At 42.3% G+C, this 27,589-nt stretch overlaps 1 protein-coding gene across 1 annotated transcript; it reads left to right on the top strand.

The window, feature by feature from the left end:
• Positions 1-18,779: 18,779 nt before the first annotated feature.
• Positions 18,780-26,699, top strand: AVPR1A (arginine vasopressin receptor 1A). The gene is made up of 2 exons (XM_053406224.1): positions 18,780-20,059; positions 26,125-26,699. The coding sequence occupies exons 1-2, from the start codon at positions 19,066-19,068 to the stop codon at positions 26,409-26,411; spliced, it is 1,281 nt and encodes a 426-aa protein (XP_053262199.1). The 5' UTR covers positions 18,780-19,065; the 3' UTR covers positions 26,412-26,699.
• Positions 26,700-27,589: the final 890 nt, after the last annotated feature.

The following is a 27,589-nucleotide window of genomic DNA, read 5'->3' as shown; positions in this document are numbered from 1 at the left end:
GATTAAGATTTAAGCTATTCATTTAAGCTTTTTAATTAAATGTTGGGTAAATTGCCCAATTTTCAGGGGTGGGAGAGAGTATGAGCAGAATAGGGAATAATACTGAGTCTTATCAATCATCATGCTCAAAAGGGAAATGTACTTTCAACTCTTGCCAAAGCTTTTATGTCTAATTTGAAATTTAAAAAGGACACATAAATAATATTACCTGTCTCCCATTATCCAGTATAATTGGCATGAGCCTGGACAATTAATTACTGGGGAACTTTACTAGCTCTGAAAGCCCCCGTTTAGCCACATATTGATTTCTTGTAGTTGCTCTCTGTAGATAAGATCTCAAACCCCGGCACTTATGGAAACAATTGTATTATTGTGGATTTGCAGGGGGCAAGGATCCTCCAACATTCCTGGGTGCCAGGTTCTCCCAATACTTCCTGAAATTAGTAAATGTGGGGATTTAGCAATGCCCCCAAAGATAAGACAAACCAGCTCTTTCAGTCGATTGGCTGAGAGAGGTGCCATTGAAAAACAAAACAGGTGATGTCAGTGTCATTACGCTGACAAAAGGTGGGATATTCACTGTCAGAAAAGAAGGGGGTGGAGTCTCTACCCCAGCTGTGTGTTACTTAACAAAAGACAACAGAAGAGTTGGGAGGGGGCAGTTGCCAGGGTTACAGGGGTGTGATGTCACGACCGGGGGAGGGGGGAATGCCCTTTGTGCACAAGGCTTGGGTTGCGTTTTAACAAGGAGGTTGGGAAGAAGGAGGAGGAGGAGGAGGAGGATGGGGGCAGATGCCCTGTAGGCTGACGGATTGACAAGTTGTGTAGAGGAGACATAAAGATGGTGTTTTGACTGCTTTTGAATCCATTGCTGTGATGCTGTGGGGAGCAAGCTCCTCTTGGGATGTGATGCTCAGAACGCTCTCTCCATCCAGACTCAGGTGTAAATATGTGTAAATAATCCATATTTCATAAAAACACTGTGTCCCTACACAAACTCTGGTTAAGTGCCAAGACCACTGGAAATCTCACACTGCATGGCAGAGATTAACAATAGGTTACTTACATTCACCAGAGTGCATGGAAATTACCCTTAAGAGAAGTGCACCTTGTCAGGAGCTTTGAGGGGGAAAAGTCAGTTTTAAAATAATATATGAAAATATATACAACAAGGAGTCCCTATAGACCCCCCACCCCCCACCCCTAAGAAACATCCCACGCATATGCAATGTAAATAATACAGGTGTGCATAATAGTTTAGGGTTGATTGCATCAGTTAGGTGTCTTCTATTCTCCACCTTAACAGATGGTCCCGTGTTGTAATGGTAGATGATTTAATCTAGACTTGTTCAGGCTTATTCTGATTTGTGACCAAGTCACTTCAGTACCACTATTGGTATAATCATATTAGGGTTGTTAAGCCACCTTAATGGTGCTGTTTCAAAAGTGTGTTTTTGAGTGAGCTTTGCTTAAAGGTGGCTGCTGTATGTTATGTACTCATAACATTCCATCTATGCATTTGCAATGAAAATAGATATGTGAGATTGAAGTCCCAATAGAACAGGCAGTTCCGTTTTCCTGCTGCCATTTGAAGGCACTTCCCTTCCCATACCTGTCTACAAGATTGATGGGGATGGGGGGTGAAATCAAATGAAGTCTACTTATAGTTGAGCAATTCAGTAACTGGACAGATTATCGGAGCTGTCAGTTACACTCATATCTGTATTCTCTGGATGGGAGATGGCCCAGCTATCTTGCAGAGTGGGTGTTTTTGCTATACCATGCAATACTAATGGAACTAGTTTTTTCTCATAATGGGAAAACTTGAGGGACTGAGATGAAACTCATCTTCTACAGATGATAAATACCAGTTCCAGTATTCAGTACAGTGGTACCTCGGGTTACAGACACTTCAGGTTACAGATGCTGCAGGTTACAGACTCCACTAACCCAGAAATAGTACCTTGGGTTAAGAACTTTGCTTCAGGATGAGAACAGAAATCGTGTTCTGTGGCTGCGGCGCGGTGGCAGTGGGAGGCTCCATTAGCAAAAGTGGTACCTCAGGTTAAGAACAGTTTCAGGTTAAGAACTGACCTCCAGAACAAATTAAGTTCTTAACCCGAGGTACCATGTATTCTGATAGCTACTCTACAAGTGAGACCTGATAATGCAGTGTGTGCCCCATTGTGAGGAGACTTGTACGCCTATTCAGTTGAATGTGCCTGCAAGGCCCCTTCAGACCTTCCTGCTCAATGCAGACAGGGAAGGGGACACTGGAGATGGGGGCAGCATGTTTGTACCCATGCCCCTACATTCTTTATGCCTTCAGCTGCTATTTGAATGCCTTATTTGAAGCTTTAATGTAATTGTCACAGTCTGTATGTTCATTTCCTTCTAACCTCCCTGTTTACATCTTCAGGTAGCTGCAGAAGAGGACCAGGCCATGTTATAGACTGAGGACCGGTCTATAGAGGACTGGACCCATAGAGGACCTGGTATTAGATGTGTCAGCAAAACAAAACCCGTTAGGTTCAAAGATGGCATTGCCCTGATTACTGGCTATGAAGAGACAAGCAATAGGGCAGGACTACTGACTCCATGCCTTGCTATGGGTTTCCAAGAAACATCCTGCTGGCTGCGGTTGGAAACAGGATACTGAGCCAGATGGAGCCTTGGTAGGATCCAGAAAGGCTGTTCTTCTGTTTACCACTCACCAGCCTTAAATGTCAGTGTCAATAGACTACTAGCAGGCACACAGGCTATAAAACTAGCCCAGGGAAGAAATGGAATGAAAGAACAATGTGTAACATGCCAAACAGTGCGCCTTGACACGCACGGCAGTGGCTCCAAAAACATTTGTCCGGCAGACTATTTGTTTTGATATTTTATTGTTTGAAATGGGGGTGGCTTTCATGCTTTAATTGTGACTTTGCGGGTTCTTATTATAAGCCACCTTAAAGACCCGCTTAAAGCCAGAATAATAGAATGTAAACTAGAACAGTCTTTTTTTAAAAAAGGTGAAGGAACCAGAGCACTTGTAAGAGAAGATGGGTGTGAATCTAGGCTCCTGGTTTTGCCTACTAAACCTAGTACTATTATCACAAACCAGTGCACAAATAATAATAATAATAATAATAATAATAATAATAATAATAATTTACGGTATTATTTACACCCCACCCATCTGACTGGGTTTCCCCAGCCACTCTGGGCGGCTTCCAACAGAACACTAAAATACAATAACCTATTAAACATTAAAAGCTTCCCTAAACAGGACTGCCTTCAGATGTCTTCTAAAAGTTTGGTAGTTATTTTTCTCTTTGACATCTGGTGGGAGGGCGTTCCACAGGGCAGGTGCCACTACTGAGAAGGCCCTCTGCCTGGTTCCCTGTAACTTGGCTTCTCGCAGCAAGGGAACCGCCAGAAGGCCCTCGGTGCTGGACCTCAGTGTCTGGGCAGAACGATGGGGGTGGAGGCGCTCCTTCAGGTATACTGGACCGAGGCCGTTTAGGGCTTTAAAGGTCAGCACCAACACTTTGAATTGTGCTCGGAAATGTACTGGGAGCCAATGTAAGTCTTTCCATACAGAAAGGGGCTTGTAAACATTATAGCACAGAAGTGGAGAAATTGTTGGGATACCACACTGAGCAAGAGTCATATATTCATCAGCAATAGGATGAGCCATTAAGATTAACAAGAAAGGAGAGAGAGGAAATCACAACCATCCACGTTTTGGTACTGTGAAACTGCCACTAGTTCAAAATAAAGTTGCCTAGCTGTTGGCTGAGTCTGGTTGTTGAGAACCTAGCTTGCCAGTTCTGAAAGAACACGGAGCTCCTGTCCAGAGTTAGCACAATTTCATCACAGTGGGGTTGGTGAGGCAGCACTCTGTTCACTCAGAAACATGTGTATATTGGCAGAAAAGTGCACTAAAATGCTGGTGCATTTTCATGCAGACTTAAAAAAACCCCACCACTGGAGCTGATGTGGAATTGTAGAGAACTGCACTTAAGGAGGGGGAAATGAGAAATGGAGGAATACTGAAATCGACAGATTCCCAGGCGTGAGTCATAGGCTGGGCCAATGAATCAGGACATATTTATTCTTTGTTTCCTTCTGGCCCTCACTCCTCATGTTCACAACGAGGCCTCCTATCACTCCTTGTTACAAGGCACAGTGGAACCTGTACTGTCACTAAAAAGCAACACTGCTCCTCATTTTAAATAAAAAGGTCTTTAAAACTATCACTCTGGCAATGAGGTGCTATACTTAGCATCCTTGAAGAGCATTCTGGAAATACTTCTGAAGATAACCGTGTCCTGCCAGCAATAATGATAATTATACTAGGTAACATAGCATGTCCCCAATTTTCTGAGCTCCCTATTAGATGATCTTACTGAAAGGTCAGAATAAACAATTACTTTATAATCTCAACATGCTATAATGACTTACACTGGTCTGACATCAACAGCTACAATTATTTTCGTAGCAGGAGAGGACTTCGCCTTCTGCGTTTGCCTTCTAGCCTCTCAGAATTATCATTTTAAATACCCAAATGTATGTTTGTGGTTCTGAGTTTCCAGGGCAGATAGCATGACCGAGCTCAAGATTTATCTGTTTGGGATTGTGTGTTGCACTGCTTACTCAGACATGAGCTTAGTGGGGCTTATTTCCTTCTAAGCCTGCCACTTAGGACTGAAGCCTTTCATGTTGCAAAATCTTAAATATTAAAAACCTAGGTCATTATTTGGATCTAAACTAAGCTAGGGAACTTGACTCCTATTTAAATCAATGGGACCAAGGAGCCACCCTGGTTTCAATGGGACCCAGGTTCAATCTTCAAATAGCATCTGGCTATTAAAATACCCAAGCGCTGGTTTTCATTTTGGTCAGAAGTTGCCTCCTTTGGTCAAAGCTGCAAATAGACCTATCTGAACTCTCCTCCACACTTTTCTATGCTTCCCAGTACATCATCTTATAAAACACTTAGGCTAGTAAATGCTGCATAACTTATAAAAACACAATGTAACTATCTTTAATGAAATAAGAACTAAGCCTGGGAGCGGGTTAAAACAGATTGTTTTGCAGCCATGGTTTAATTTCCTTATCAGTACATTGTGGTACAGGAGACATGCAATATATTTGGGGAATCATCTGGAAATATTAATCTGGAAGTGGGAGTGAGAGGCTAATGTGCAACTCCAATAAACCCAATGGCTCATCATTCATCAATTCTGTTATGTACTGAGTTGAATAGGATCCAAAATGCAGCAGTCTGATTGGTCCTAGAAAAATAGGATTCAGAATGCAGCAGTCTGATTGGTCCTAGAACAATGCAGCAGTATGATTGGTCTGCAGGAGCCACCCAATCCAGCTACAGATGGAAGTGAATCCACAACCTGATTGGCCTACAGGAGAATTCTGGAATTAGCCAATCACGTGCAGCTCATTGTGTAAATAATGTATATATAGCAGATACTTTGGAGGAACTTTCATTCCTCCTCACCACTATGAGCTGAATAAAGAGCATGAAATCCACTCTCGACTCCGAGTATATTTCAAATTCTCTATGCAGATTGCCATCAAATACTCTAAAAGTAACAAGTCGAGGGTTTGGGAAATGTGTGCATTGTGTGCTGCATATTGTTATAAGAAAAACTGTTCCCTTTTCCTTATGGGATATTCCAGAGTCCGTATAGAGTCCTTAAGTGGGTTCCCTATTGGTAGGAGAAAATAACAGAGGCCAACCAGAGTACACTGAGAAGCAAAGCGGCTAGTAAGCCTGATCTTTATTCAAGGAACTGTTGCAACAGGGTCCCCAATCACCACAGGCAGGAGGGAGGAGAACCCCGAACAATGGTGCACAAGCCCCTATATAGACTTTTGAAATTGCCCACCCTGTAGCCCAAGACCACATCCCCCCAAAAACATCATACATTCATCACAGAAGGAGGTGGTCTCCAGCAGAAATTCGAGTGTTGCTTCTCTCATGTCTGCCAGGATACCTGATAATGCCTTATTTGGTTGCTCAGCTTAACAGATACTTGCCAGACTGTATTTGAAAAGGGAGGTGTAAGCTCTTACAGTCAAAAGACAATTTGAAAGCTTTTCCCATTTCCTTCCTCCTTGCAGAGAAATATTTGAGGTCAATTTGGGAGAGTCAAAATGGCTTCAGGATTGCTCTCCTATACTATTTCAGACACGCGGTTGTATGTGTTTGCCTTGTACATTTATTTTATATTTGAGACCTTAGAATTCTTATAACAATATAAAATATAAGCATTCTTGGTAGGGATTTATTCAAAATGCATGTTTATGCTTTTTTGAGTAACCTTCAGTTTAAATTCCTTTTCTGTTTCCTGATGCAGAAATGCAGACCTTACAGTATGACCTTCCATCTATTTGATCCTTGCCCTTCTTGGCTTATAGCAGCTTGCTGAGGCGCCATGACTACCAGGAGGTAGCAAACGCCTCATTAAAAGAGGCCATGTCTTGAAAGGTGTGCGAAACTAAAGAAACCTCCCATAATGTATCATCTGGACACAAATACTTGCTTTTGGAGGAAGAGCTCTTCTTTTCTAAGCAGCTGGTGGTGCCTCATATCAGCATATTCCTGGGCGATAGGTTGTGGTGAAAAGTGAACGTAATTTTTTTAAAAGGGTAAACTAATTTTACCAGCTGCCCTGGGCTCCTCTTGGAGGAAGGGTGAGATACAAATGGAAAGAATAACAATAAGAATCACAATGATTCCATTATCTTATTGTTGACTGAATATTATTTCCTTGTACAGTGGTACCTCGGGTTAAGTACTTAATTCGTTCCGGAGGTCCGTACTTAACCTGAAACTGTTCTTAACCTGAAGCACCACTTTAGCTAATGGGGCCTCCTGCTGCCGCCGTGCCGCCGGAGCACGATTTCTGTTCTTATCCTGAAGCAAAGTTCTTAACCTGAAGCACTATTTCTGGGTTAGCAGAGTCTGGAACCTGAAGCGTATGTAACCGGAAGCGTATGTAACCCAAGGTACCACTGTAGATAAATTTGTGTGACCCAATGTGACCCCCAAATCCCACGCCCTCTAATACTATTAGTCACAAGGCTCTCCAATGTGGTGCCCGTGGGGGAACATGCGCTCTCAGACGTCTTTCCTGGCACCCTCAGGGCACCCTCGCCACCCAAACCCATTCACCACTGAAATTAGGCTTGAAAGCTGCAATAGAATAGGTTGTGGAGTATGCTTGGTTGCAGTGTGTGTGTGTGTGTGTGTGTGTGTGTGTGTGTATTTTGCCCATAACGGTTTCTCTGTTTTGCAAATGTGCCCATGGGCTTAAATCCTACTAATTCAAAGCTAAACTAGACAACTGTTAGATTTCCCCATGTCCTTTTCCTTTTCAAATAACTAGGCACAATCCTCCCAATTTGAATGTGGGACACAGCACAGGAATAGGAGACAGTAACAAAATAATGAGTGGAAGAATCATTGACAGTGGGGAATTCTGTCGTAATAGTAAGTGGAGTCAAGAGTGTAGGAAAGGTGGAAAGAGTTGGCTGAGAAGGAGGCTTAGAAGGTTAGATAATTGGAGAAAATTAGACTTTAATCTTAACTCCACTTGCCTGGAAGTTTACCGGATCACGCTGTCATGTCAGAGAGGAGACTTGAAAGGAAAGAACAAGAGGAATCAAAGAGAATGAGGATGGAAATAAGAAGCAGGGAATTAGGATAGCTATTAAAGAAGGCAGTTAGGTATGCTGAGGCTGGATGCCAAAATTATTATTTGTTCTTCTTTCCAAATGCTCTAGTTATTTTCCATTAACTATGCATGTGCACTGGTTTTTAAATCCAAAATTGTGTTCTGGTCCGAGGGGGTTGTAGGTTAGCAGGATTCCTCCCCGTGTGCTGGCTTTGAATTGCACAGCAAAATAAATAAGATGAGGGTTCTACCGCTCTCTGTATATCAGTAAAGGTAAAGGGACCCCTGACCATTAGGTTCAGTCGTGGCCGACTCTGGGGTTGTGGCGCTCATCTTGCTTTATTGGCCGAGGGAGCCGGCGTACAGCTTCCGGATCATGTGGCGAGCATGACTAAGCAGCTTCTGGCGAACCAGAGCAGCGCATGGAAACGCTGTTTACCTTACCGCAGGAGTGGTACCTATTTATCTACTTGCACTTTGACGTGCTTTCGAACTGCTAGGTTGGCAGGAGCAGGGACTGAGCAACGGGAGCTCACCCTGTCGCGGGGATTCGAATCGCCAACCTTCTGATCGGCAAGTCCTAAGCTCTGTGGTTTAACCCACAGCACCACCCCTGTATATCAGTAGGTGGTGGCAACAAACAGCAGGTTATTTTATTGAATAGTAAAGACTCAGTGCTAGTGGATAAGCTGAATGACTTTCCAAATGACCTCTAGGGGCTAAGGCCTAGTAAGGAGACCTTGGGGACATCACAGGGCGGTTTTAACATTTTGCCACAATTCCCCAATGCAAATTGTATCCCTGAAGCTTCTCTTGGTATGGATGGGAGACCCAAAGGTGCTTGTGTTGTTTTCTTCCCCCAAGTTGTTTCTTTAACAGATGTGAAGCTATGGGGGAAGAAGGTGAAACCATGCCTTCTTCTTCTCTTCTCTTTCCAAGTCCTGGTGTGTGCAAGCACACCTTTCCGATGTGCTCTGGGGTAACTCAAGTGTCCTATATTTTATAGTAGGTAGAAGGGGGGGGGGACAGAGAAGCCATGTGCTGCATCCTCTTTTTGCATCTGAAAAGCTAATACAGAAACAGATGCAATCTCTGAGTTGTGTCCTGGCAAACTCTATCCACATCTCTAATCAAGTAAAATTTATAACTTCTGGCAAAGTCCTAAGTTATACATCTCTGAAAAGTAAGCAGCCCTAGCAGGTTAAAATCAAAACCAAGAGTTGGAATAGCCAAAACAAATTTGAATCCTTCTTTTCCTTTTCTCTTCACAGCTGCTTTTTTATGTTAACGGGGCTTCTGAAACGTGGACTGCTGTTAAATGCATCTTTTATCTTCTAACTTTTACATTTATTGGAACCATGCATTCACCTTTGATGATGTTTGGCCAGCTATTGGCTCCACTCTCCTAAGATTTTTCAAAAGTTTAATTAGTGCTTCAGTTATATGTTTTATTTGACTTTTCGTGTCAAGCTTCTGAAAAAATAAAAAAACAGCCATAGAGTGAATAAAAATACTCCTTCACAAATTCTTCCACCTATTAATGGAAGATGTTTTTAAACGTTTCATATAGCAAAATGTAAATACTAGCCATGCTTCGTGGTCCTTTGTTTTCCTTTCTGTGGTTTAATCAGTTTGAACTGCAGTTCTATGAACCTGGAAATAAATCCAACTAAACTTATGGAACTTACTTCTGAATAGACACGAATAGGATTACATTGTGAATTCGACTTGCCCACCCATCTGTATGGGCAACTAGCTGCCATTTAATCTATAATGGTTGAAAAAGAGCAGTCACTTTCCATATAATTCAGTCTGGTCATTTTGTGTACATACTGTTTTCCCCAGACTACAGTGGCAGTCAACATGAGCACCATGTGAAATATTGTCTCCTTGGTTCATTTTCGTCCACTGTTGGCGAATGGCGTCATGTTCCTTAGAGTGCATTAGTAAGCGCATAAGATTCTTCTTTGACATTGAAGGAATCCATTCTACCAGCTCTTGCCAATTTCCCATTTCTTCCTCTACTAACCAGTACAGCAATTTATAATTTGCTTGTAAGTCATTCCTCTTGAACAACTGGGATGGAGTGGGAGTTAACTCTCAGTATACACACATTTGATTGGGTTGCAGATATTTGGGCGTCCTGTTTGTGACTTTTCTGTAATCTATTTTATTACAGGAATTACTAAGGCTGAACACTCCATTTAAAAGTATTTAAGGTAAATGAAACAGCACTCACAATTAAAAAGCATTCAAAATGTGTTTTAATGACCACCAAAATGAAAATGAGCACAGAGACAGCACTGAACAGATGTGTTCAAATAATTAACGTAATATTGAGATTGATGTGGTATCCTTAAGTCATGTGTTAAAGTGTAACCTGCAATCCATGTGATGTGGGCAGATAATGAAGTAGTCCAATAGCCTTAGAAATCTTACAAAACTCATTTGAAGAATGAATTCTTGATTGATTGGCTTCTGCGCTAGAAGTGGTGACCAGACTCAAAGTTATTCTTAAAGAAGTAAATGTACCCCCATTCATACTACCTCCTTTCATTCTAATAAGGGAAAAAGCTTTTCCAGGGTTACATTGTATCACAGGGTCCTTCATTATAAATTACTTTTCTTATTATACAGATTCCAACAAGGCATTATTCAAAAAAACCTGCAGACATGAATAATGTGCATTGTGAAGATTTATACTGAACAACACGCGTGTTTCTGCACAATTCCTTACTGATACAAACTATTTCCATATATTAGAGCTTTTATGTGGATTACACGACAGAAAATATTTATTTAGAGAATAGATCGTATTGTTTCAGTTCAATTATATTGAAACAATGCTTAATAAGTAATATTGACAGATTTCTGAAATCTAGCTAAGGCTAATCAGATTGCTGAAGTGTGGTATAAAATTTGAATGGTGTTTTTTATTTTTAAAAGTTGTGTGTGCAATTAGTTCTCAAATAAATACATTTGGGGGGGGCAGGGGTAGCCACATGCAAATTCTGTAACAGGCTCAGTGGTGTCTCTGGCCAGAAAGTAGATCACAAGTAACAAAACAACTAGCAAATAATATATTATGATTTTGTACTGTGATATTACCCATTACATGGGGACTGGGCTGACTTGTTTCAAAGTGGTTTGTTTTTAAAAATACTATGCATACTATGAATGCTTCCCCCAAAAAAATGTTAACTTACAGCTACTTTCCCTTGAAAAATAAGAGAGGTCTATCAGGTTTGCAGAAGTACAAGAAATGAAACATAAATAAAACTCCAGATCTCAGCGTGCAGAATCTCTTGGGTGGAACTCTGAACAGGTGCTCGCTAGGATAGAGGAGACACTGCAACAGATTGTTTCAGTTCCCATTTGTCTTAATCTACTTGCCATGGTGTTCATACCTAAACGAGTTGTTGGTGTGAAATTGATTTCATCTTGTATAAAATTGTACATGAACAAATACAGGCAGATATTCAGGAAATGTCAGATCCTGGTGGGATTCTAACAGCAGGGTTACGAGGATAAACAGAATCTCGGTATTAACATAAGGCAGATATAGCCTGTTATCAATGGGACTGGGTGCTGCAAAGGCAGCTGCGGAATCGATGTCTATCCTCTATTAATTCACTTCAGAAAATATTTCAGCTATGCCATTAAACTGTTGGAGTAAATTCAGCCGCATGATTTACCTGATTGTTTTCTTGTTTCTTTCAGCAAATATCCTTGGCAGTGTTGCTGTGATGCTGTAGCACAAAACACTACTGCCATTTTTGGTGATGATGACTGCTATGTTCTTTCCAAGACTTGGGTAAGCAATAGTGTATTTATACTTAGATGAAGAAAATGGTATCAGGTGTCTGAAACACCACAGTTCCGTGATGGTAAACTCAAAGGTTCAAAAGAAGAGGTCTTTAAAGGACAGGAGTTTTAAAGAAGAAAGGCTGGAGTAACAGAGTTGTGTTACACATACAGAAAAGGTAATCAAGTCTCTAATCTGATAAAGAACTACTTGGGAGTAAGTCTCCTTGAATTTAATGAGACTTCCTTCTGAGTACAGAACTGAACTGTAACTGAGGGATCGTTGGCCATTTTGAAATATTTCCTAAGTTGCAAAGCAGAATAAATCATATTATAACATTTTTCCATGTAAGGAAGCACAAGAAGCAGCAATGTGTTCGGAGGAGTGCAGAGGAGCATAGATTTCAGTTAAAACATTAAGAAAGGTTTTAGCAAGGAAACAAGCTGCCAGTCTCATTCACTGGAAGGAAAAAGGCAAATTGGACAAGCATTTATTGGGAATGCTTCAGGAAAAGTAATCTAGGTTTAGGATCAAAAGTGGGACTAGATTATTCCTTTAATAGCTGCAATACTGCAGTGCAGTAGTCAACTAATCATTTTCATAGGCTTTGTTTTTATTGAGCTATGTGAATTGCCAAAATCTTTCTTTGTAATTCAGGTTGTTTCCATGCATACAGTTTAGCCTGAAACTATATTTTGTTCCCCCAGTTTATATGATGAAGCTACGTAAATGACATAATTGTGAGCCCGTTACATTACATTGTTTTGTGTGTGGATATCTCTCTCTGACACTGTGAAGCACAAAAGGTTCCCTGGTTTTCCAGGGAACTCCAAGTTGCATGTGGAGGTCCCCAAGCCACCCCTCAAAATAATTCACAAATCGCACGTAATTTTAGTTTAAGGTTTTTGGCACTATTTTGGCCACAACTTTATTAAAACACAAAATCTGTGAGTGGTTGCTTAGACATTGGTTATGACTATCTGTCCCCCCGCCTGGGACAGAAATGACTTTCCAAACTCCATCGGAAGCCAGTGAAGGGAAAACAATGTTGGGGATCAGTTGAGCTGAGCGTCAGTCCCTTACCACTCACCCAACCAGCTCCCCAAGGCTTGCCGGCCCTGGTCCCATTTCAGGGATTGGACGAAATCGTGGCAAGCCCCAGGATTCCTTTAACGGAATTCCCTTCCAGCACCATTGGAGGGGCAGGCACAGCCTATCCTGACCCCTCCACCACCAGTTTTTATAACCAATGCCTAACCGCAACCTTACAAGTTGTGACGAATTGCTAAGTAGTAGGCAAAAGCCAAGTGGCACCAGCCAATCAGCCAAATGCCAAAACTCCTACTAAGCCCCTGCCCCAAGGCAGACGACCCCATGACAGGCAAAGCAAGGTCAACCGGAACACAGGGCGGGCGATCCGATGCACTCTGCGAAAGAGAAAGCAAAAGCAGTGTGCCCCAATAGTTAAAGCCTATGGTCCCATCCACCCAATTTGCTACATGCAATTTGCCCCAGCAACCCGGTCAGCCAATCGTTGCGCCAGGCAATAACTATTAACCTGCCTGGCAACAGAGGGCTGGCCTGGCGACCCACACCGCAACACGTGCTCTCATTTTAGGGAGAACACACTCTATGAAGCAGGTTGCATAAAGGCTAGAGTATGAGTGGGGTGAGGCTTGATATGAAGTTCATAAGACATGATCTGCAGCACATAGACATGCCTCTTGTGTGGTGGTGAAGGCATCAAAATTTGTTGACTTTGCTGCCTCCATTACATCCTTGAGTAGCTGGCAAGCAGAGCTATCCCATGTGGTTGAGAGAAGTGTTGACACGTGTCTCAGTCTGGGACATAGTGCTGGAGACCTGCTGTAACAAGTTTGCCAGGAAATTTGAAGATAAAACAACTCATCTCCATGTTGAGTTGGATGCTTCTGTTACTACAGAGCCAGGTGAGGTTTCCGACACATCTTGCCCTAACTTTTAGATTGGTTTCACTTGATGAGGCCTAAGGAAGTGGATTAGGTGCTTGCAGTGGTTCAGTCCACAGCATGCTCTCCTGACTTTTATAGCTTCTTCAAGCTAGCTTATAGCTTCTTCAAGCTAGCCAAGGGGGAGTGGCCGGATTGGGTCCAGGGAGTGGATAATGAATATTTATAGTTAAAGCTATGGTTTTCCCAGTAGTGATGTATGAAAGTGAGAGCTGGACCATAAAGGTGCCTGATCGCCGAAGAATTAATGCTTTTGAATTATGGTGCTGGAGGAGACTCTTGAGAGTCCCATGGACTGCATGAAGATCAAACCTATCCATTTTGAAGGAAATCAGCCCTGGAAGGTCAGATCCTGAAGTTGAGGCTCCAATACTTTGGCCACCTCTTGAGAAGAGAAGACTCGCTAGAAAAGGCCCTGATGTTGGGAAAGATTAAGGGCACAAGGAGAAGGGGACGACAGAGGACGAGATGGTTGGACAGTGTTCTCAAAGCTACCAACATGAGTTTGACCAAACTGCGGGAAGCAGTGGAAGACAGGAGTGCCTGGTGTGCTCTGCTCCATGGAGTCACGAAGAGTTGGACACGGCTAAACGACTAAACAACAAAGGGATTCTCGGCACTCAGAAGGAAATGGTAGTTCAGCCATTCCTAAAGAAGTCCTTGGACCCTGAGGTACTTGACGGCTACTATCTGGTCACAAAAACCCCCCTCTGAAGGCAGCCCTGTTCAGGGAAGTTTTTAGTGTTTGGTGCTGTATTGTGGGAAATAACAGTTAGGGAAACACCAGTCAAATGGAATAAACTGTTGTGTGACTGCAGCCTGATCCATGCAAAGACAAACATGTAATAATAAATGTGCAGTAAAGCTATCCAACTTCTGCAAACAGCTTTATTGAAAGTGCTCTAATTCTTATATATGTTCTCTGCTTGCTAATAAAGAAGTTATTCTCTTTTACCAGGACAGGTCTCTGTTTGCAGTAGAGCACACTGAGGACACTCTTGATAATTGATCAGATAGCCACTCTCTCTAACTGGGATGAATTTGGTAGAGCAAGCGCAAGGCTGATCTCTTCGGAGTTTCTCTTGATGTGCCAGTTCCAAAATTACCATTCATCTTCATCTGAAAAAGAAGCACCTTCAACAAAATTATGTTGTTAAATTTCTTAATTGAATCTAGATTAAAACTTTCCAAAATCTCGAATCTTTAGGATTAATTCAAGTAAGCTAGCCAGGTTCAACCAGGGTCAATACATATGTCATTATCTCTGAAAAGATACTCATTAACGTTGATTTAGCTCACCAGAGGAAACTCAGCAAGCATCCATTGCAGAATGCTATAATACTTGAGGCTTGGAGCTTGAAGCATGAATTAAGGCTATTAGCCTTTATGCCTCACAATGGGCAAAATCCATTTGCCCTGGAGAACAGTACCGATGCATGAAAGATGGTGATTAGATTCCATAGGGTTCTGGTTTTACAACCTTCTCTGCCCATGTGTGTCTATGGGCATATTGGCAGACCATAAAGCCAGATGCTAGGAGAAATGGGAGGTCAGCATGTATCAACGGATTGTGCCAAGAGAAATTAAAACATATTGATCTCTGCGTTCAAGGCAGTGATTGATGCTTTTAAGCTTCCATTGCATCATCAGAAAATCCTGGGGTTCATAGTTTTTTTTCTTCCTGGCTGGTTGTTGGTGTGGGGCTTTTGTGGGTGGGTGTATGCGCTTCAGAACTGTTATTTTTACCCCTATACAAATGTACAATGATTTAATCAATGAGGCTACAATCCTAAATCAATTTATCTGAGTAACCTCCATAATGTATCCTACTTATTTCTGACTACACATGTATAGTATTACATTGTTAGCTAACCTACCGAAACAAAATTTTCTTTAATACAACCATACAAAATGTATTTTTTTCTCTAGAACCCCTTATTACTGTCATTATATTGTGATAGATATATAATAATGACTTTATGGTCTGGAAATTGACTTATTTGTCTTATAATGGATTTTGCGTGTTCTGCTAAATTCAACTGATTCTAATATGTAATCTCATCATTAGGCAACAGTCTAAATTGCTGTATTAATGAAAAGAGGTCACAAAAGCCAACAGACCAAAATATGTATCTCAGTTAGAATAATACACATTAGAATATGGATATTTATCAATTTTAAGGGGGGGGGGAAGCTTCTAAAATGAGGACTTTGGGTCCAAGGTAATCCCAAAAAAACATAGATCCAACTCAAGATAGAATATTAAGACATTAAACAAAAAATAATTGCTCATTCCTAGAATTAAATCTAGACTAGAAAGTATAGCCTTACACATGAAAGTATTAAAAACAGCATTAGCACATAGTTATATGAATTAATGTATGTAACAAAAAGACCTAGTATTTTTGTACACAGAGACATTGAGTACAAATGACATAAACTGAATCTCAAAGTCAAACTTTATGAGATTTTGGAGATCTCAGGTCATGTCTCCTGTCTCTTTAAGGCTGTAGTCGTATTACCTATTGAACCCAACAGGACTTACTTTTTAATAGTCAGGTATAGAACTGTGCTGTGTCAGTGTATGTGCGTGAATTGCATCAGGACCAGTGTGCTGGGAGAGTACCAAAGAGGCACTTAAAAATGAGGTGGGAAGAAAGGATGGAGAAAGGATTCAATCATCCTTGCACCACACTCTGTTTTTTATTATTAAATTTCCCTTTCATTTAATTTGGCCATCATGTCTGGTCAGCAGCAGCACCCCAAGAGAGTTTTTCCTGTGAGAAAGAAAGGTCTAATCTGTAACAGAGTAAAAGGATATGGTCTTTTTGCAGTCTGTTGGAATGGAAAACATACAAATTCTTTACAATCCATAGTATTGTCCTGTCATTCATGTGCTCTGGTACGCATATGGAAAAAATCTGGATAGGCAAACTAGAGGAAACTTAAAATACACCTTTGCTGAAGCCATTTTTGTAGTAAATACAAAGTCCTAATAGCTTCCTAAATTAGGCACTGAATCTGAATTTTATTAGATGTTCTGCAGCGCATTTAGACAGCTTGCTTGCATTAAAAGCAGGCTCTATGGATTTTTGAAACTGAATATATTAACACCCAGAGGGATTAAAAAATGGGATGCAACCTGTTTAAAATGAACAGGGCACTTAATTCACCATCTGTGGTTCTTGTTGTGCTCTATATTTATCTGTGACCAAATGTGGATATGTCTAAACCTGTACTGGATGGTGAATCCAGAGTGTTGGCATTTCCTAAATGCATTTTTTACACTGTGTATTTTGTCAGAAGCAAAATATTCCCCCTGACAACACATGTGTAATATTTACATCTCTGCAAAAAAAAAGATGCTTCATGAACTATGATTTTATATTGTTTTTGTTTTAATTTGTATGCAACTTTTGATGGGATCTGAAGGCAAAGGATGCAGTTAATCACTGTGCAAATATGTGCCAAATGTGGTTCTAGGGGATTCCAGCTTAAATGAAACAGACTATTTAATGCAATGTCGCAAAATATAGAAGTAGAAATGTTATACTATAGAGCTCTCGTTAGTTTCTAATATCAGATTATTTAAAGTCTCACTACAATGCGCTTTCCAAGATTTTAACAATTAATAAAATCCCACACCTCAGTGTTCAATGAGGCTTACTCCAAGTAACCACAGAGTGGCCACATTACTGGTTTTCCTCAACCTTTCCATCTCTGTTTCTGTGTGATGAGCTGTTTCAAATTCATGTTGAGGAGGATGACTGCAGAACTTGAGAATGGCAGTTATTATGTAAATTATTTGAGCCAGTAGGCGTTTGAGGATTTCCATCGCAGCAGTAATAGGTCTGCACTGGTATAAAGGCAGATTCTGTGCAACAGATAAATGACCCCAGAAGGGAAATGAGAGTGTCATCGTCACTTACCTTTGATCTCCAAATGCTCATGGCCCCCAAAACCAAGGGGAGCCCATCCTGCTTTCCTCTACCTTGTTTATTCTCTTCTTCCTTTCCATCCTTCCTTCAAGTATCAGCCACCATTTTCCTCTATCTCTACGGCCATGTACACACTCTCTTTTACACTGCAACCAGTTCTCTCCCACCACTGATCTGAGGAGCACGCAATGTGAGCCACACACCATCCATATCTATCGCGTTCTTAGGAAATTCTGTGTTTTTATGCATTTCCTCCTAAAACCAGCTTTGAATTGAATTGAGAAAAAGAATGGATCTAGCTATGTTTTAAACTGGTAATGTGTATACAGCATATTCAGATATACATTCTCTCCCCCCCTCCCCCGCCGCCATTCAAAGCTTGACAAGAACCCTGCTATCACTTCTACGGAAACAGCTCTGTTCTAAAAACTATAAAAAGGCTGGTGGAAAGAGATGCACAAAGTTGGGATCCAAGTGGAAGACAGGAGGGGGAGCATTAAGATTGCTAGCCATAGGAGCCAACTCCTAGGGGCTGAGGTCCCTTCAGGCCCCCAATAAAATATTTGTAACCCCCCCCCCCGTTGATGGGCATTGCCATTCAAATGCTGTGTATGCACCGTGTCTTGTGATCAGTTATATAGGATGGGGCTTACCTGGGTCCCTTCAGTATTTTATTCAAGTTAGCACCCCTGCTGCCAGCCTTCACTCACTGCCAGGGCTCCTACGTTTTTAATAGGTGCATGAAGTTCAACAGGTAAAGCAGTGGAGCTGAGTTCCTGCAGTTAGAAGATCTAGAAACCTTTCTACACAAAGGCAGTGGCCCTGCTTAGTGAGGAAAGAGAGGGTGGGGGAAAAATCCCCCACATCCATTCTCAGCAGCGGGTGGTAGCAACATCAAGTAATAACTTGCGCATCAACTTTCACGTGTAGCGGGGCTTTTCAATGGAAGGGGCATTTCAACATTTGGAGCGATGAGCACACACAGCGAGGTTTTAAGACGGGCAGCTGCCTTTGTCAGAGCTCACAGCAGGGGTGCCAACTGGAAATATTGACGGGGGTGGGGGCCGATAAGCCCCGCCCTGCCCCCCTCAAATGTTTCGGGGGGCCCCGAAAAGACCGCACCCCCGAGGGGTGGGCTCCTATAATGGTATACCCACAAAGAAAAGGGTTAGAAAAGAAGCAAACACCCAGTGTGACGGCGTGAAACGGAACGAGTTCGTGGCTTGTGTCCGCAGAGCGAGGTCCAGAGGGGAGTCCCAGACGGCCGGGCTGGGCGCCAAAGCGACGGACGGGCTGCCTTCGACGGGAGAGCAAGGGGGCGCGCAGGGAGAGCGAGGGGGCGGGGTTATGGCTAATTCTAGAGGAGCGCGAAGGAAAAGCTTGGAGAGCGGCAAGCGGGGAAGCAGAAGCGCGCGGAGCGTCTGCAAGCGAGGCGTCCCGAGCGGGAACTCAGGGGAAAGGAGCGCGAGGACAGGCGAAAGAGGCTGGCAACTTGGCGCGCTTGACCGACGGCAACCGTGCTGGAGAAAGAGGCGCCACCCCTCTCGCAGCTCCTCTCTGACTGCCTCCAGAAGGAAAAAGTGAGCGGGAAAGGAGCGCGTCGGAAAGGCGGGAAAGCTGAGAGAGCGCGAGCGGGAAGCGTCGCCATGCACTTCGGAGAAGGTGCCGGCGGTTCCCCCGCCTGGGGAGCGCCGTCGTCCGCCTGGAACGCGAGTGAGGCGGAGGAACCGGGCGGCAGCGCAGAGCCTCCCCGGTCCGGCGGCGGCGGCGCCAACGGGAGCAGCAGCAACCGCTACGGGCGGGACGAGGAGCTGGCCAAGCTGGAGGTGGCCGTGCTGGCCTTGACGTTCGCCTTGGCGGTGCTGGGCAACTCCTTCGTGCTGCTGGCGCTGCACCGGACCCCTCGCCAGAAGGCGTCGCGCATGCACCTCTTCATCCGCCACCTGAGCCTGGCCGACCTGGCGGTGGCTTTCTTCCAGATCCTGCCGCAGCTGTGCTGGGACGTGACGCACCGCTTCCACGGGCCCGACGGGCTGTGCCGCGTGGTGAAGCACCTGCAGGTCTTCGGCATGTTCGCGTCCGCTTACATGCTGGTGGTGATGACGGCCGACCGCTACATCGCCGTGTGCCACCCGCTCAAGACGCTGCAGCAGCCCAGCAAGCGCTCCCGCTGCATGATCGCGGCCGCCTGGGCGCTCAGCTTCGTGCTCAGCCTGCCGCAGTACTTCATCTTCTCGCTGCGCGAGGTGGAGAGCGGCTCGCAGGTCTACGACTGCTGGGCGCAGTTCGTCATGCCCTGGGGGCCGCGCGCCTACATCACCTGGATCACGGGCAGCATCTTCGTGGCGCCCGTCGTCATCCTGGTCACCTGCTACGGCTTCATCTGCTACCACATCTGGAGCAACGTCCGCGACAAGACCCGACGGCGACAGAGGCGGGAGGCGGCTCCTCCGCGAGGGGGCGCCCTGCGCAAGGGGCTGCTCCTCACGCCCTGTGTCAGCAGCATCAAGAACGTCTCCCGCGCCAAGATCCGCACGGTCAAAATGACCTTCGTGATCGTCTCGGCTTACATCGTCTGCTGGGCGCCTTTCTTCACCGTCCAGATGCGCTCCGTCTGGGAAGACCACTCCAACTGGCATGGTAGGTACTACCTGCTGCGCTGAGTCTCTCTCTCTCTCTCTCTCTCTCTCTCTCTCTCTCTCTCTCTCTCTCCCTCCCTCCCCAACCTTGCCCCGGGAGTCTTCCTCCTCTATTAGGAATTCCAGAGTGACTCCGGGTTTCCACTCTACTAGCGCTGCTGCTGGCTTCTTGGCACACAACCTGTTGCTTTCACTAAGCGATCAGAGTTGAATTTTGCTTTGGCAGCAAGCTCTGAACCCGTTTCTCAACTTTGCACCCCAAGCCCTAAGGCCACATATTTCAATTATTTGGAAGTAAGTGTGTGGCATATGTTTCACTGGAGCTCACTCCAGAGCAAGCAGGCAATTTAATTCAGGCATACTTTCTTGGAAAACATGCAGTCTAAAGATGCCTGCTTAAGAGCGTCTCGTCTCTGAATGGAGTTTACTTCTTAAGGCAGTATGCTTAGAATTGCAACTTAATGTTTAGAACACAGTAATGTGCTCTGGTCCATGGGGTCATGAAGAGTCGGACACGACTAAACGACTAAACAACAATGTTAATCTCCCATGTTAGTTTCAGGCTTACTAAGGAGGAAATGGATTTAGGCTAAAGTTGGTCACAACTGGACCTAATGGTCAGGGGTCCCTTTACCTTTACCTATCAAATATTTAAAACTGAAAATTCACCATTGGACTGCGGTGGACAAGGGCACTGATGTTCTGCCAGAAATATTCTTGCATGAACTGAGCTCCTCTGCCTTCTCCTTGCATTTGGGTTATAGATGCTGGTTTGAGTAAAATTCCTATCGGCAGGGCAACCCTGCACATGTTTGCTTCAGCCCAAGACACAACAATGCCTCCCTTCCTCCGTCCCTCACCTAAGCCTTGGTACAAATTTTCATTTGGAAGTGTTTGGTATTCTAGCAACTGAAAGGAGAATAACGGGTTGTTGGAAGGAATATAAGCTTTCTGCATTTCAAAGTCAGGATTGCAGTCTATATTTCAGTATCAACAGGTTGAATTTAACTCGCTCACACGCAATCTCACCCTTTTACGGACAGCACAAGTTATATATTTCTACTCAGAAGTAAGTTAATTTGAGCAAACTCTCATGTAAATGGATGTACGATTCAGCCTCTATCTGTATGAATTTGGTAGCCCCTGGTGGTAGTATATACAAATAGGGGGCATATATACTGAAAGAGCAGCAAAAATACACATTCTCATACAGTAATTGTAAATAAAATTCATAGGTACCTATAATGGGTGTCATTTTAGTAAGCACCCTGAGTCTCTAGGCATGAAAACAAATACATTTATTCTAAAGGCATCTCTGAAGGTCCACCAAAGTAAATTATTACTATTTTTAAAAATCATTCTAAGGTGCTCACTGCAGGTTATGCCCCCCTCCCCCAAGTCACCGTGAGGTAGTTTAGACTTACAGAGAACAATCAGTCTAGTGAGCTTAATGGCTGAGTGATGATTAATTAGATCGTATCATGTGATTATTGAGCTTATTCTGTTGGTAAGACCTGACATAGCTATAACAATTCATTTACTTGTGTCAACTGTTCCACACAGGACTTCCTATCAATCATAGGCTTGAAGAGGTTATTTAAAACATTGGATATGTGATTTGGTCTTACCTGCCTTTATTTTCTTTCGTGCAGCTGTGAGGAGCTGATGACGGTTTGTCTGCTACATTACAAAAAAAAAATGTTTAAAAGAGTCTGAAGTAAACACAAATAACGTCCGGTTCTAGTGGAAAGTACAGAACGTAAAATATTTAGGGGGAAATCTTTCTTGCAATGTAATTTTAAAATCACATAATTATGTAAATAATAATTTGATACATTCATGATCTCTAAGCCCCGCAGCTTTCTCTATTTTTTTTTTAAGGCTCTGTGATAGCTAGAGTTGTTTGCAGTTAATTGGTCTGATGAACAACAGACAACGCAAGCCAAACTTTGCACTTAACTTCACAAGGGACTCAAAATGTATCTGCAGAGTTTTGTTTCCTTTTGCAGAAGTTAAATATCAAAGTATAGCACCAGACAGTTATAATGGATGAATTTGTAATCATACCTCTAGAAGCTGTCTGAAAGGTTCTCCTAAGCCATGTTTGCCATTGCATACATATTGAAAAGAATAATACATAAAATTTAAGCCTTATCCATTAGAACCACGATAAGGCAATTAACTTGTCAGATTGTGTGAGACACTCATGACCAAGAAGAGTTTTTTTTAACAAGCTTGCAAAATGTTTATTTTGAAATGTAGAAAAATGAAAACTCAATAAAAATATTTTTTTAAAAGAAGAGTATTTTTTTTTTTTTACCAACCTCCTATTTTGATATTCGTTTCAGGTTAACAATACATACAAACCTATACTTACATACACAAATAGCTGTTATGGGAACAATACTTTGCTTTCTGCTCATTGGACATTGCAGTGCCCCAATGAGCCATATTAACCTAGGTTTGCCATATTCCAAAAAGTAAAAAACCAGGACACCCCAAAATTGTTGACCTTTTTTTTCAATTGACTTGCCTAAGATGCAGGACAAAGCGACGCCTTTTGGAAATTCCACCTTTGAAATCCCAGTAATGGCAACCCTAGATTAACCAAAATGTCTATTGATCGGTAGTGTGTAAGCAGTAGATAGAATATTTCAGCACAGGTAAGCAAAGCGTGTTTAAATCCAGTGACAGGTATGTGTGACAGATAGATGTGTGTGTGTGTTTATGACTGTTAAATCAGATCACCTGAAATTCAAAACATAAAAGAATACAGATTTCAGATTTCCTTTGGCAATTTTCTTTCCTCACTTCTTGGTTGAGAAGTACCAAGTAGAGCTTTTTAAAAACAACAACACCACCACCCATAATCTGAAGTCCTTTGATTCAGGCTGTTGCAAACAGTTCAATATGGCTTCTGCCATATGTAATATGGGATCCTGAACAGCCTCAGCTCCGTAATTTTATTTTTGTGCAATATCAGGACAATGGGTGAGGGTGATGAGAGGCTGCTGGAGGCAGGGCTTGTCAGAAAACCACTGAAGATGATTTTCTGAGAGGTTTCCATTGCCTGTGCTAATAAAGGTTGATTTGAAATCACAGGAAAGTCAAGTAGCCTACTTGACACCATTTCAACAGAATCAGAGGCAAATGAAATTTTAGTGGCTTCAGGGAGGGAAGAAGCAGCCTGATTATAATGAACAAACTTGCTTCCAGATTAAACGAAGGAAATGTATGCATGCATATCAAATAAGACCACTTGCTTAGTCCTGCTGGCTCCTAAAATAGATCGTTGCCCTTTTAAAACGGCAGTTGCTATGTCCGAACATACTTTATATAGCAAAGTACACCGCAAGGTTGATTTTAATTTTAAACTGTGTTGAGAATTTATACCTCATTTACCTGCAGTGACGCTTAAGGAAACATTTGCATAATCGCAATGTACCAAGACAATACAATAAACAAGAAAAATCTATCATAAAACCAGATCTTATGAAAACCAATAAATTATAAAAGAAAAGACTTGTCATAATATAAAATTAAAATTGCATCACAGATATGCCAAACCATATTAACATTAAGGAGATCAAGCACTAAAATAAGTTACATTTTTTAAATGTAATGCATCTAGGTGGGTTGTAATGAATCAAAGGGGTTGTATTATTTGCATATCTCAAAGCTAGCCAACAGAATGACCTGTAGTTGTAGGACTACAGCTCCTATTAGTTCCAGCCAGTATGTCCAAAGGTCAGGGATGATGGGATATATAGTCAGAGAACCTCTGCAGGGCATCTCATCAGCTACTCCAGGTGTAAATATTATACTGCTGAATTTCTCCTTAATTTGGGGATTTTTGAATTATTGGAATTTTTTTAATAGGAGCCACACTGATTAAATGCTGGAGTGGGTCTACCAGATATATATTCTGAACTTCTGCTGGTGCATAAAGGCGAACCAAGTTTATAAAAAATTATAAGAAGAAAATGCACAGTGAGGAAAGGACGATTGCACATGCACAAAATCTGTTACCGGTATCATGAAATTATCTTTTATCTGAAGGCATAATTCGGTTTGGGAAGATGCAATAGCTGATGGAGTCCTGTGTCTTTAATAGTTGGGTAGAAGAGGAATTTCAGTAGGTAATAGCTTGCTGGGCGTCACCACTGGGGGGGGTGACAAAATGCCAGGTAGCACTCACTGTGGGGCCTGCAGCATGCCCAAGTCACGCGTCTCTCCTCGGAGAAACGCAGTGGCTTAGGGTCTTGCAGGCTGCACGCTGCCCAAACACTCTGTAGGGCGGCTGAGTGGGAGGAGGCAGGCAGACTCCAGAGGCCCCGTGGTGCACCCTGCCCCTATGGGTGGCTTGCCCCGCCCCTGGGTGCAGGCGTCTGTTCTCTTTTACACCTGGCCTCTGTAGGGCAATTGGAGTGGGCTCCATGAAATTGGTAAAATAATAGCAGAGTGAGACTAGGAGGATATCCCTGTTCTTTTCAAAAATGTTGGGACCCACCAGTTAACTGACTCTGCGCCAAGTCCTTACCAAGTTTATATCTGTGTCACAGTGGCAGACACGCTCTTTTGGGGACAGGTGCATGATTAGTTATTTGTAGAAAAAGACAAAATACATCCCTTGAACAAAATTTCTCTTAATGTCCACAGCCTAAGCCTAGAGATGGCATTACAAGGAATTAATGAGCTGTCTGTTCATTCCACTGAACAGTTGTGCAGAATGTTTGAGGTTGTTTGTACCAGAGTATAACTAAAGCAGAATTGAGTTTACAAGTAGCTGTCTGGATTAAGTAGAGACAGAGAATATACCGTACAAACAAGATTTTAAGAGGCATTTAACAAAGCACCAGAGCCTCTGTTCCAGCAAGTAAGTTTTCAGGCTGGTGTGTAATAATGGTTGTGTTAGTAAAAACATTGCCAACCTGTGGGACCGAACTGGTGTTGAGGGTGAACTGGGAACACCTTACTGGTGAAGCAGGCTGGGTTGCCTCTGCAACATCATGAGCCGCCAGCAGCGTTAGATGTAGTTAACCAGCATCTCACGTTTGCATGAGAGAGATGGGGGCATAATACTAATACTTTCCTGGCAGGAGAGATACCATGATCACACACCTTCAATTTTGAAGGGGTTGCATTCTAGATAATTTTACATTCCTTTATTTTAAGCATGTCTAATACTTTTTATTGTTATGCAGTGCCTAGTCTGCTTTAGCAAGCTAATCCTGGGACTTGGCTACATTAGTCAAAAAGCAGTGTTTTGAATGCATTATAAAAATGAACACCAGATGGTGCTGGAGAACAAAACAAATTTTATTTAGGATTTTCTATAGTGCTTTCCCCCCTTAAGTTATAACAATTTTATTTTTTACTTATTTATATCAGTCCCCCCCCCCGTGTGTAGATCCACACCTGGATTTAAATTGCATTGATGGCAAACTGCCTTGTACATTTTTAATTGTAGGGCTGTGTGTGTGTTTTTATATGTTCTATAATCAGGGGGGAAATCCTTTTAACAATAGGAGCTTGTGAAAGGTAACAACAAGAGCATTCTTGTTGTTTAATATTATTTATATAACTCCCTAAATTACACAAACTTCACAGTATCTCAAAAGAGCCTCAGATAGGCATCATGCATGTCAAAAATTAATTATATTTGTAAGAATAATTATTACAATAAATCAGAGCAGCCTAATCCTATAGTATCTATGCAGGATATATCTTATGAAACAGAATAAATGCATAAACAAAGAGCTACAGTTGAGGAACATAATGTGGATTCATCTGCTATGGTGATCATCTTCATATCCAGTCTTATTTAGTGATTTTCTCTGTTAATGAAATGGTTAATCACTGAATCAACTAGTCTTGGTATGGTGTATGAAATATGAAATGGAAGTTTTCTGTTTCATTTGAAGGAATAAAAGAAGGCAATGCATCGGCCTCGTGTCATTATCTACATATAAAAATATTAAGCTTTTTGTAAAAAAAATATATCACAGAAGCAATGGGTTAATGGCACAGATATTTGTTAAGTAATTCTCTGCTTTGTATTGACAGAGTCAGAAGACATTTTAATTACTGTCACTGCCCTTTTGGCCTGCTTGAACAGTTGCTGCAACCCATGGATCTACATGTTCTTTAGTGGGCACCTGCTGCACGACTTCATACGGAGCCTCCTGTGCTGTCAGAAAACTGGACAGAGGCTGAATAAAGAAGATTCCGAGAGCATCAGCAGAAGACATACTACTTTCACCAACAACAGAAGCCCGACAAACAGTTTGGACATGTGCAGAAAATCTCCAGATTTAGCACAGTCCATTAGGTCCATCCCCATTACATCCTGAAGCATATATTTAAAAACTGGCATCCCACTGAGTTCCAGAAGAGCACTTTTAGCACTTTAGCCATTCGTTACCGTGTGACCCATGAACTAACAAGATGAGAGTAACTTTTTTGAAAAAAACAACAACCCAAATATGATAGTTTTGCATCAATGTAAATAAAGTTTGTAAATAAATCTATTAAAAAGTATAGGAATATATGTGTTCAATGAAAAAGAGGGGAAACAGTAATGCGTGTAAATATTTTTCTACAAAGCTGCAGTATTAACTTCACGCTTGTTTGATTGATTGTTTTTTGTTTGTTTGTTCTCAGACTCAATTACGTATAAATTAAATGCAGTGTAACTGTAAATGCAGTTGGTACTTCAAAACAGTCAAAATAATTGCCCAGATCCTCAGCTGGAATGCAGTCCTGGGCACCGTTTACATGTAGCTCTCAGAGAAAAACAAGTGAGCCTGACATATGTAACCTGAGCACAGGACTGCAATGTTGGTGCATTAGGTATAGCTTCATGGTTGGCACCGTTGAATGGTAGCATTTGCAAAACAATGCAAGTGAAGTCCTGAACTGGGAATCTGTAGACAAAATTAATAGTTCTTGGTTGAGGAACATCCTGATACTATACCAATGTAGCCCCACAAAATTAAGGACATTTGACCAAGTGTAGACTAAATCTATGGCTGCCTTTTTACCCAAATCCTGTGGGAAACAATGAGATCTAAGTGAATTGGAATTTTCTAGGTGATACAATCGGATGCACATGGAACCTCCAACTAATACACGCTTTCTCATTTAGTGAAGTGTCAGGGGAAACACTTTGTAGTAATGAGAGGGGGAAAGAGTGGTAATACAGGGTGTGTACTGGGAAACGGTTGCATGTATTGTATCCACTGTGAGCATCAGAATTCCTTCTCTTTCAAGAAGCCTATAGGTGCGCTCTCTCTCTCTCTCTCTCTCTCTCTCTCTCTCTCTCTCTCTCTGTGTGTGTGTGTGTGTGTGTGTAGGATTCAATCCTTGCTTATAATGGGCTTTGGAAATGTTCTTAAAGAACTCAAAATGGCAACAGGGTCCACAAAAAGTTTCAAGTCAACGTTGCTAATGCTGATTTGCTTCTTGCACCCCTGAACAGACTATACACAGATAGTCCATTCAGAGGGCCTGGTAAAAGGCAGGATCATGT

This window comes from Podarcis raffonei, chromosome 10 (genome assembly GCF_027172205.1).
Source record: "Podarcis raffonei isolate rPodRaf1 chromosome 10, rPodRaf1.pri, whole genome shotgun sequence".
Lineage (NCBI taxonomy): Eukaryota > Metazoa > Chordata > Lepidosauria > Squamata > Lacertidae > Podarcis > Podarcis raffonei.
This window is presented reverse-complemented; position numbering and strand designations above follow the sequence as displayed.

Coding starts and splice junctions, on each gene's coding strand:
- AVPR1A (XM_053406224.1), top strand. CDS start 19,066: ATGCACTTCGGAGAAGGTGCCGGCGGTTCCCCCGCCTGGGGAGCGCCG. Junction 20,060..26,124: donor AGACCACTCCAACTGGCATG/GTAGGTACTACC, acceptor TTGTATTGACAG/AGTCAGAAGACATTTTAATT.